Source organism: Notolabrus celidotus, chromosome 14, assembly GCF_009762535.1.
Source record: "Notolabrus celidotus isolate fNotCel1 chromosome 14, fNotCel1.pri, whole genome shotgun sequence".
Lineage (NCBI taxonomy): Eukaryota > Metazoa > Chordata > Actinopteri > Labriformes > Labridae > Notolabrus > Notolabrus celidotus.
The window spans coordinates 17151223-17163732 of NC_048285.1; the positions used below are offsets into that span (position 1 = coordinate 17151223).

The 12510-nt window shown below is 41.0% G+C and overlaps 1 protein-coding gene across 1 annotated transcript in view; it reads left to right on the forward strand.

Moving 5' to 3' along the window:
* The window catches only part of arhgef12a (Rho guanine nucleotide exchange factor (GEF) 12a), a 50366-nt gene that overhangs the window by 15097 nt on the left and 22759 nt on the right, over positions 1-12510 (forward strand). Inside the window, 3 exon segments of the mRNA XM_034700824.1 lie at positions 5945-5965; positions 6883-6974; positions 9138-9203. Of these exon segments, the coding sequence (XP_034556715.1) occupies positions 5945-5965; positions 6883-6974; positions 9138-9203 (179 nt within the window).

Here is a 12510-nt window from a genome sequence, read left to right on the forward strand (position 1 = left end):
CCCTGACCCGTCATGCAGTGCGCCCACTTGCAAAGCAGCCGCCGATGTGTTTTTTTCTACAGTCGAATATTAATTTTCACAATCAAATCTCCGCTTTTTGTTTTTTTTATATATATTTGAACTTAGAATATTCGTTGACAGCCCTACTGAAAAACTACTTACGAAGGGGGGGTGGGGGGCAGGTAGATGACTCTGACTGGTAGATGATTCCAAAGGAGAGGGGCCTGATAACTGAAGGTTCTACCTCCCATACTACTTTTAGAATAAGTTAACATGTCAACCTCAACAAGGATGAAATTAGATTGTTTTTATGAGCTCTTTTTGTACATGTGCATTTATTTTTAGTGCTACCACATGAATTGGCCCTGATTACTTTAATAGTTACTAGGGCTGTTGCTAACAAAATGCTAGTTACTACAGAGCCTTGATGTAAGTATTGAGTTTATGGTGTATATCAGAGGCTTTGAATATCATGTTCTATAAACTGAACTTTCTGTTTCCACATTGTAAGCAACGTCATGTTTTTTTGCTTTCACTTCATTTCAAATAGCTGTCACCATTTCTGTCTCTCACAGTAGCTCTGTGTAAGAGTTTAATAACTTACTGTAGTATTTTGACACAACGTACAGATACTTTCAGCTCTAAAGAGTTCAGTATCACTCAGTGATTGCAATGCGACTTTACAGTCAGCAATCGCTCACTCTGAAGTACAGTTTCTGTTGTACGCATGCAAATGTAACTTCCTCCTCGGATGTTCCCACCGCCTGCCTCCCTTTCACTTCTGCTGTGTGTAGCTGGTGGGTCACTGTGTTGCACTTTTTTTCCTGAGTCTTTCTGTCACACCTAATTAAACGTGTTTAGTGTGGGAGTCAACGTGACAGCCGCACTGTTCGCCCAAGCTGAAAAATGTCCCCAGAGAGAAAGCTCCTATTTTAGTTAACTTGAACCTGCCTTTGATTTAACATGAATATTAAAATCATAGCTGTCATGAAATGCATCCAGGCCATACCTATAGTTTACAATGTTTCAGATCTGCTGTCAGGCCTTGAAGCGGTATGAGTTTGTGTTTTTCTGCTTCAAGTGACAAGGTATCCTTTTTTTAATGGCAAAAAACTAGGGATGCACCGAAATGAAAATTTGTGGCCGAAACCAAAAACTGAAACACAGAAAGAAATTATAATGCCAATTATTAGTACCATTGCATTTATGGCTGCCATAAATTTATGGACTGATTATGACCCGGTTGCACTCCCGGCTGACACCTGACCACATTCACATCATAGACCGTATATAAAATATGGACATAGTATCCGTGACGTCACCCATCTGTTTCTGAAGCGCTGTTTTGAAGCCAATCGTCGTCGGCAGCCATATTGCTGCTGTCGAGCAATTGTGACGTAAAGAGGCGGGCTTTGAGCCTCCTAGCAAACAGCTACAGTGTTCCCGCCTGTCAATCAAGTCAGCTGTGCTTCTCATTAGTAGAGTCGTAATCTTAATATCTTCGAAATTGCTGCCTTAAAAAACTTTTTTGAATTGGTGTGTATGTGGTTTCTGGTACTTCTGGAGCCAGCCTCAAGCGAATCCTTGATGAACTGCAGTTTTTAGCACTCCCGCCCGCATTGGACTCATATTTTTAGACTGGAGGTTGCCGCTTGGTTCATATGCTTATTTTTCTCAATAAGAACGAGTAGACAGAAAACCGGACAATGAGTCTAAAATATGTTTCTGTTCAGTTCCCTTGGTGAAGTCTGAGCCTTCACTTTTATGACTGTGTGTCTGTGGTGATTGTGAGCCTGCTCCAAGCATGTTTCACATTTTGCACGCCTCAATACGATCCGTAGCTATTTAACACTCTCAGTTATATACATTGTGTCGTGAAGGAAAATTTGATTCAGGGGAGAAAAAAATGGATTGGCTTTGTTTTTGACATGGAAAACTTTTACATTATTTTTTTATGAGTAATCGATAATTGATCATTAACATTTCTAAAGATCGATCGTGGAAAATATTTGAAATTTACATCCCTATTGTGTTCTAACCTCAGTAGCCTGGATCATTTCTCGTGCGCGCTGCTTTATTCTCACATCCAAGGAATGATCTTTATAACGTGGATCAAGTACAGTTGCGATGAAGTGCTGAGGATCCGAATCGATCTCAGTGAAACAGACTCTAAGAGTGTACTTTTCATTGGTTTCACTTAGTGGTCGGTCTCCGCTTAGAACACTTTAGTGCTAAAATGAAAGGAACAATGAATGCAGACATGTTGACCCTTATCCAGACAAGACCGTACTGGTCGCAGCTTTTGCTTGCGTCATCTCAACATTCTGTTTAGGCTGCTAATTCGGCGATAAAAGTATTTCGGCCGAAAAATGAAAATGCACTTTCTGGCCATTTTTGGACAACATTTTTCGGTGACTGGATTTTCGGTGCATCCCTACAAAAAACCTCCTGTGTGTTTCATTTTTGAAACTCACATAATAGTAAGCATTGTATTTTTTTAGTACTTCTATTGGTATCCCAAATAATTAATGTGCGTTAATCAATGTGCATTAATCTGAAGACTGAAGACCTCTTTTGTGTAATTGACATAAATGTTGGGAGATTTTCTTTTTCACCTTTAATGAGCCAATAATGTGTTTCTGCCAAGCACCAACCTCCAGCCGCAAGAATTGAAGCCAATGCAGAAATGTTAAGAACTGCAGTTTCTTGAGTGTCTGCTTGAGGCTGGCTCTTGAAGTTCTGGAAAACACATGCACACCAATTCAAAAAAAGCCGATCTTTACAGCAGAAATAAACACGTTTACAGCTTTATAAAAAATTAAGAGTTTAGTTTGAATAGCTCATTTCTCGATAGGCACACTGTACGGGGGGTGAATTTTTTTCATAATACGGCAGTTTGGCCGGTGATATTCAAGAATTCCGGCCATATAGAATAACTCTCGGACATCGGCTCTGAAAGCCCTATCTGCTTAAACTTACATTTACCAGCAATAAAACACTGAAAACACTGACACGGTAACCTGGTGATCAATTGATAAATAATGTGATCAAGCACTGGGAGTCAGCGCATCGATGCCAAACTGCTGCATTGAGAAAGAGGGAGAGAGACAGTATTGTAGCGCACAGACCAGCAGGCCTGGACCTTTTTTTCTCAAAGAGCAGTTTGCCTAATCCGGTTTACAATCACATGGACATTATAGAGCGCTTCATGATTTAATGAGCATTAAAGTTTATGTCATGAAAGAAAGACGATTCAGACAAACACTGGTCAGTAATCATTTTGACCTTTGAAGTTGGTGAAATCATGCACTGAGTAATAAGAAAACACTCCACCTTAAAATGTCCGGCAGCTGTCAAATAGGGGCAGTATCAGAGCTGCATGTTGAATTTATTTATTTTAGTCTAATTTCTGTAGTAATATAAAAGGCAGCAGAGCATCCTCTGGCCATCATCCTGTGAGCCCTGCACTTTTACTCTAACCTGAGCCTCCTCTGGTCCGGGGCCAACAAGGCGTGACCTGCCATGTCTGTCTGATGTCCTCTGTGCCCCTCTGCACCCAACTCTGCTCTGAATTCCGCATGCAAGTAACGGGTGAATGTTCGGTAATGTCCTATGCACAAAGGTAATAATCCACGTCCACGCTATCAGTCCCCTTTAAGTCTTTTGGAAGGTGGCCATCACTGAGTATGTTTTGATATTCATATCTCATCATGCTGGGAGGCTAAACTTAACTAAACTCTTCATAAAGCATGTGATCTTAACCTTCTGTAAACTTGTCAAAGGAAGAGCTGACGTAACACACATTTTTCGCGTTTCCGTCATCAGTGGAGAAGCATTTTCCTGATGTTTTTGAGCATTCAGGTCCAACTGTTTTCTCTGTGCCGTTGTCAATCAGTAAAAGTGACGTTCGGCGTTTGGGTGACACTCAAAAAAACCTGCTGCTTCACTGCAGGGTCATGAACGAATGTTGGTATTTAAAAGTGTAGACTCCGAATATCAAACTAGTCCACTTTTTCACATGCAGTTTACAGTGAAAACCCCCAGCTTAAATCATGAGCAATATGGTTATTTGTATTTGGTATTTTTACCGCCGGACATTTTGGCCGATGATGTCTCTATATGTCGGACAACTGCACGTGAAACTGGCTAATAGCTGGTAAATACCAGCTAACATAAACCAATGGCGGGAACACTGTAGATGTTGGCGAGGAGGCTCAAAACCCAACTCTTTAACTCGCACTAGCTCGACAGAAGTTAGGTTGAGTTCAGCAAATAGTTACTTCTCTTTAAACTTGTTTGTCATGTACAAAACCCTTTTAAACCATCAATACATACAGTACATTTTGTGATGGATGATTCATAGTTCAGGATTATAATAACCAGTCTGCATCATCATCCAGCCCTCAGAAGTTGGTTTCCCTGTCACGTTTTCACTTGTTCCTGCTCAATCACACACAAGAACAACATCTGCCTACTCATTTTCGCCAACCCTGAGCGTTTGCATCATACACATGTCCCAGCTCAGTGTGCGTGTGTGTGTGTGTGTGTGTTTATGTGCTGACTTTTCCATCTCTCCAATTCAGAGGTTTCTTAGGGAGTGGGCTACTTAAAGCTAGTTTTTTTTTTTTTCCCGCTGGAAGCTCTGGAACTTATTACAGTCTGAGGCATTTTCATAAACGGGCCATTCAGCTGCCCCTGCATGGCTCTGAATGGGACACACTGTCGCCAGGAGAAAGAGTTAATGTGGGCTAGTTAGTCGTGAGACCTCCCCATTACAGAAGACTGGTGTTCAGAAATGAGTAGTTATTTGTTCGTATGTTTTGTATTTCACTCTTAGTAAGAAAAGATGTTCTTCTGCTGTGTTTCTTGACTAAGATTGCAGTCTTTTTGATTACTTCCACTTTGTCAAAATTACAGATAACATAATAGTAAAAATGTAAGCTTTATTATAATCATGCAATAAAAAAACTCTCCAGTAAGGGCTTTTCATTCTGCACTGATCAACCATCTGTCTGCCTGTGAAAAGAATGAGCTCTACTGACTGTGCCAACCCCACCAGGGAGAGTGTCGAGCTAAGGGGCTACACAGATAATTAGCAAAGATTTCATGAGTGCTCAAGAGGTTTCCTTTTCAGCTCTAAGTGCATTTACAGATGAAATCTATGTGATTAATATTACCCTTTTAACAGCTTTTAAATTGCCTCTCTTAGGCCCCCTTGGTGAACCTTAAACATAGAGGGGAATTATGTCCTCTAAAAGAGTAGCTTTGTCTTTATTTATTCCTCATGGAGCACTGGAGCTAAAGTTGATTGTTTTGTAAGAGTTTTCAAGACTAGCTAGGTCATGTTGTGTAAGAAGCTTCCTCCCACAGATGCTAATTTGCACTCTTCCCTGTTAAGTGCTGTGTCAAAATCAGGAGGAAGGCCACCAGTCTTAGATAAGAAAATGTAACACTACAGTTATATCCTAGAGATATCATACTCCTACTGAATCAGAAGTGCAGGACCTCCTGTAACTTCCTGAAAATCCTAATCTTTTCTTTAGTGGTGCTTACTATATCCAAAACTTAGTCCGTCACTCCATGACTCTGTAAAGTAATCAGGCTCAAAGAAGGGAAACAGGCCATGGATGTGATTCGGATATGATTATTACAGCAAAGTCGTCATGTCGGTGAGGAAGTAAATTTCGCCGCACACACAAACACACTCAGCTAAGATCTGAGAGGGACATTTGACCTGGAAAGGCTTTAATCTGCGGCGTAAGAACTCTGATGTCGGATGAGGATTAACATGTTTACCACTATACGGGTCTCTGCAGAAGCCTCAGATTGGTCTTGTTTTTTAGCCCCCAGACAGGCATAAACAGCTTCTGTTTACCCCAACACATGAAAAGTCTGTCAAATCCTTTCTTTAAGATACTGACGGCACCTTTGTTTTTTCTTGCAGGTTTCCCAAGAAAGCAAACAGGTAAGAATCCGTTTTTTTTCTCATATTTATTGCAACATCTGCATGCTAATAGGTAGATAATCCAGTGGCCACACACACATGCACACATGCACACATGCACACACGCACACACACACACACACACACACACACACACACACACACACACACACACACACACACACACACACACACACACACACACACCAGTTGTTGATGTACACAGAGCTCCAGATGAAGAAGGATTTACAAGGCCTGCTGTGCTTAAACATAGAAGACTTCAGAGTTTGGACCCTCTCCCCTTCTCTCCCATTCAGTCACACACACACACACACACACACACACACACACACACACACACACACACACACACACACACACACACACACACACACACACACGCATAGAAACAGAGCTTGGGACAAAGGGTTCCCTCTTCTGAGGGCGGCCCATCACTGCCTTTCACTGTGAACAGAACAGTGGCCTTTCACAGTTGGGGCCGGTATAGGCAGAGGCAGCAATACATAGCCTCCCAGGGTTCAAGCTGGAGTCTGGCCTTGTAGCACCTCCTCTGAGGAGCGTCCTTTCTCTGGCCTTGCTCCCTGGGCACTAAGCAGAGCGGCTCCACTTCCTCTCTGGCTGTCACATTATACAGTAGACACACTCAGCATGATTCATACACTAGGAGGTCCTCTAGCCACATTATTCTCAATGCTCAACTGAACAATCGCTGCTTGTGTGTTGGTGTAAGTCCTCTTGAATCCTCACTTGCCTGCAGCTTCTGCTCATGAAGGGTACAAGGGTGGAGAGATGCAATGGCTAGTGCCTGTCAAATAAGGTGGCAGCAAAAGAGTACATTATTGTGGATGTGACGGCACAGAATGGATTTATGCTCATGTGTGTGCACCTGTTTCCCATGTTTGTGTCTCTGTCCACAGAACCAGTAGCATTCTCAGTAAAGACCACCCCCCAGACAAGAAACCCAAAAGTGACAAAACCTCACTTCCCTCCAATGAGTTTGACCCTACAGGTAACGTGTCTTTGTTTTGGTCTCACTTCTCACTCCACCTCTATCACTCTACACAACTGTTTATATTTCTGCCCCATAGGGTTCTCTCTCTCTCTCTCTCTCTCTCTCTCTCTCTCTCTCTCTCTCTCTCTCTCTCTCTCTCTCTCTCTCTCTCTCTCTCTCTCTCTCTCTCTCTCTCTCTCTCTCTCTCTCTCTCTCTCTCTCTCTGAAATACACAAAGTCTCATAAATTAAGTCTGCTGATGATGGTTTACTCCATACACAATGCATGCTGGGATGGTGAGAGGTGGTTTGTCTATCTTGCTCTTAAACTTTGCATTCATTTCAATGGTGTGGTCCTGATCTGAGATTACTGTCTGTGTCTTGTTATTGGGATCTAACAACTTTTTTGAACAGGAGTTGGAAACTTTTTGGCATAATTCTAAAGCACAGAAAGGCTTGGTTACAGGACCCTTAAACCGGCATGTTTAATGTCCACATGGATCTTGTACTTTTACATAAATCAGTGCAGTGACTTTTGTGCACTGGAAGTGATTGGGTGGTCTCAATGCATACTTGAAGGGCACAAAAGCCACTAAGCCTGTTATGCACGCCAGTTTCAAGTTTGTAGCAGGGTGAGAAACAGACTAGTCTGATATGGCGACACTCCTTGCGGTATTTGTCAGTAATCAGGGCAGCATGATTTGAGATATGACTGAAGCTTCTGTATTCAAAACAAGATAGAAAATCCTCTCTGCACCACATGGCGGCTTATCTCTGTGTATGATGCAACACAACATAGACATGGTGTGTTCTCGCAGTGGTTACACAAGATATGCACTGTTACCTTTCAGTGTGTAACACTGCACCAAAATCTCTTCCAACGTATTCTCTGCTGGTTTGGTCTAAATTTGGAGTAATGGAATAGCGTGATTGAAGGCACCCAATTGAAACCTCTATCTTTAGATCATTCTTAAGGTATTATTTCTAGACATGGTTCATGTCTGAATTATTGTCATGAGCTTTTGCATGCCTGCATGCTGTTAGTCTGTGTTTTCTAATCTCTTTTTAGATACTTGCAAGTTGCATGGACTGTATTAAATGTCTTTTTCCTAGATTTTCTTCTAGTTGCACTTTTTCTGTCATCATTTCAGAGTGGTTTGGGTTAATTAGAGGTGGGCAGGAGTGGTAAGATAACAGCTAATATAAGTCGTTGCAATAAGTTATGTGCTATAAAAGATATACTTGACATCAAAGATTAAAGACTGTAAAATGCTGTGAATTCAACTTCATCAGCTGTCTCTATGCACAAATTGATTTCATACTAATTTAGGATTACTGTAGTCCTGATATGGAGGCTAAAGCCTGGTTTATACTTCTGTGACGACCCTTAGCAGCAGTGGTCAACGCAGACATGAGCACGACGTACATCTGCTTCAATGTGTCCCTGACACGCAGCAAAACTTTCCCGAAACGCTTCACGGCAGGTGGTCTCTCTGATAGTAGGTTTCCCTGTTTCCGGCCCCGCTATGTGCAGGGATCCCCAAAATGCTGTAATACAGGAAATACAATGCCCCTGAGTGGACCAATCACAGGGCTTACGGTCCACGTAGTTAGATTTTGGAGGAGGTGCGCGTCGGCTACGTGCGCAGGCCTCTGCATAGGTAGAGGTGCTATGTGTAGGCTATGCCATTCGATGCAGAAGTATAAGCCAGGCTTAAGTCTGAGTTTGGTAAGGCACTCCTGTTTTGGGACGTGAAACTGGATTAATGACAAGTTTCCATTGCATTTTAAAAATGTTATCTGCATTAAGATCACTCCAGCTCATCATTTTAATGTAGGATACAAAGTATGGAAGACTGCCCTCCTTTTACTGAAGTCACAATGATTATAACTCTAAAGTGACTCACAATAGATTTGTAGGTGTTCTTTTTTAAAGGATGCCAGTTCATTTATAGTGACAGCACTCTTGCTGATCCAAACCATGACATCTTCTTCAGATATCTGTTTGTTCATTTGATTTTTTCTCTCCCCATGATTTTTTCTCCCTCATGATTTTCTCTTTCCTGTTTTGTGTTTCCTTTCCTTGTGTTGGTTCTTGTTTTTGTTTGTGCGTGCGTATACGTGTGTTTGTCTGCTGCTGTGCTGTCTGCACTGTGGTCTGCGTGGTGGGGGCTGTGAGCAGAAGCTCTGGTGGTGCAGAAGAGTGGCAGCAGCAGTGTGCTAGCAGAGGGGAAGCCTGAGTCCTGTGGTAAGACGCTACCTGCTGGAATGGCTGGTGTGACAGCTGTATTTATACATCCTGCAGATCCTGGTGTGAAGGTGCCTCTAGATGTTTGTTTGAAGCAGAATGATGGCAAAAGGGTTTCATTTCTCTATCAAATATACACCCTTTTGAGTTGAGCACAGGGTACTAAATTTCAGCTTAGCTAAGTATTTGATTTACCTTATTGATAAACACGTAGAGGAATTAACAGAGGACTGCACTTAAGCAGTTTTTTTCATTTATTTTCAGCTCATTATTTTGTCCATAAAATGTATGTACACTTCTATTTTCCAACTCTTTAATTGAGACCAAAATTATAACACAAATAAGACATTTCCTTTGCGAGCAATACCACAAATAAATACTAAAAGTCCTAGCAATCTAGAGCCTTGCACTTGGATTTTTATCAGCATCTTTACTTGAAAACCTAGTTTGATAAATGCTTTTAGCTCTTCTCTGAACTTTGGATTGTGGTAACAAGAACTGTATTTGTTTAGCACAGAAAAAAGGGTAGTGTCTGAGCTCAAGTGCTCAGTCAAGCACCGTTGCAAGATTCGTTGTTATCAGCCTTTCCACCTCTAAAAATCAAGTTTTGGTCTCGAGTTGAGAGAAATTCTGGGGATTTAAGTGCTGTCAAAAGAATTTGAAAAAGTAAAAAATGTTTTGCCAAATTTCAGCTAAATACATCTTTTCCATCTATGTATAAAGGTAATGTTTGGAATCAATTGTAGAAGACCTCTTTAAATAACTAAGATAGATGTACTGTAATCTCATTCTTGGGCCAGCTCCTCGAACTCCACATTTCCATTTAAGTTATAGTAAAAAAAAATGGTTACATGCTAATCTCTAATAAAATATGTGTTGTATGCTTGTAAGGACATGTGCTGTGAGTAGAGCCTTGTGGAATTAAGGGTTTAGTGATGCATACACATGTTAAGAAGGAGGTCATTATGGAACCTCATTGCCCTTGTGCTGTGACAGCGTCTTCCCAGCCCTGTCCAAGTTCTCTCTCCTTCCTCTTATATCATCAGGGACAGCTTTTTACAATTTCTGCCTTTATACAGGCACAAAAACAGCAAGGAATTGACAAAATACTAATTCTAGTCAGTGCATGACCATACACGTAGCGTAATAACCAAACTGCCTAACTCTGCTGGTGTTTGGTGTCTGTCTTGGGCACAGTTTATCAAGATAATCCTCTACTGTCATATTCAACAAAGTTGAGGTGTGTTCTCTGTACATGTGACTTGGTTATCTTCACTTTGTCTCACCTCAAGAACCTTACAGATGTAGCAGACTTTAGTACACCTTTAAATACTCTGACTTGTGGTGTATTTTTGTATGCAGTAATGTAATGGCTTTGCTTCCTTGTTTTGTATGGTGCAGCAAATGGTTCTGTCAGTGTTAGAGGTCTGTTTTTTCTGAAGAGTACTTTCGCTTGCATTTCAGCAAAGTGTGCTGATTACACACCAGTTAAATCCCTGAATAATACATTAGCTTAGATGGATTGACCTGATCAGTGATCATGTCAGCACTCCAGTTCCTCATGGTTTATAATCAGCAACTAAGAATCTCTAAAACAAAGCCAAGCATGGAGAGAAGGCAAAAGATCAACATCTAGAGGCAAATTCACACCAGCTCTTTTAACCCATATGGCCTCAACTGTTTCCTCGACACCCCTGTCCTCTCCCCTATTCCCCTTCCCCCTGCTCCCTGTGCTCCACCAAACCCTCTCTCTCCCTCTACACCCCTCCCCCCAGCATGAAGCTCTTGCCTCCCCTAACCTATCTACATGTATTAGCCCCTGTTCCTCCACTCTACGCACTCCAACCCCCATCCCACCTCTGCCCTTATTGATCCACTCACCTCTCTGGTTGATGCTGCACTGCTGGGAAATCTCAGATACAACAACAAACGAATTGAATGAATGGATCACCTTACTTGGTTTGAGTTGCTTATAATATATGCTTTTTTAAGAGATGTTTTCAATTAGCATGCTACTATTGTAAAATCCTCTAACTTGTTTCATAGCACAGGACAATATTTTTTCTTTCTAGTTGAGCATTTTGCATTCTTTACATCCTGTTTCCTTTTGTGTGTACTATCCCGTCAGTCTAGTCAGTGTCGGCCAGACGTTAGATAAGCTCTAATCTCTTCTCACCACACTAATGAAACCCCACATAAAAAAACCTGAAAAGTAACATTGCTCCTTCTGGCCTGTGAGACAACAACCAGACGTCTGCAGTGTCGGATCTGTTTTAAAGACAAAGCACTTACATTTTTCAGAGGACTTATCATACTGTTTTTGTTGTCTAGTCAGAGTTATATTATTATGTTAAACTTGTGTTAATGTCAAAAGTATGTCAATCAATCAATCTTTATTTGTATAGCGCCGAATCCCAACAAACGTTATCTAAAGACGCTTTTACAAACATAGAAGATCTAGACAATACTCTATGTTAAATTATTAAAGAAACATCATCATTATCATCAATCATTATTAGAGTCAACATGTGTTGTAGTAGAATAATATTGTTTTCCAGTCGTTGTTAGCTATAACATATAAAAGCACAGGTTAGTAGATGAGAATGATAACCAACAAATGCAGCTGAATTGATAATTATGATCTATACTTTGTCTTATCGTCAGAATAAATTAACATGTCAACCAATCAATCTTTATTTGTATAGCGCCAAATCACAACAAACATTATCTCAAGACGCTTTTACAAACATAGCAGGTCTAGACAATACTGTATGTTAAAGTATTAACAAAGACCCAACATCAAGACAGGATAAGATCCAGTCCCCTCTTACTGACAGGACTCAATGTTATCTCATCTTAATCCACCATGAGCATTGCACCTCGCTTTTTTAGCTAGTTACAGCAGCAAGGAAAAACTTCCTTTCAACACGCAGAAACCTTGAGCAGAACCAGACTCATGTTAGAAAGCCAACTGCTTCGACCGATTTGGGGTTGGAAAGAGGGATAGAGGAGAATAAGAGAGAGAGAGAGAGCGATGATACTATTGAGACAGATAGTAGTAGTAGTAGTAGTAGTAGTAGTAGTAGTAGTAGTAGTAGTAGTAGTAGTAGTAGTAGTAGTAGTAGTAGTAGTAGTAGTAGAAGTAGTAGTTGTATTAGCTGTTGCCGCTGGAGTCTAATAAGTTTGTAGCAGCAGGAGGTCTATGGCAGTGACTCATAGGAACCTATATATAAAATCTTCCTAGAATATTAAGATGTCCTGGCCAATCTTGGAACAAGTGTTCTTTACTGTACATTCAATTCAGTGA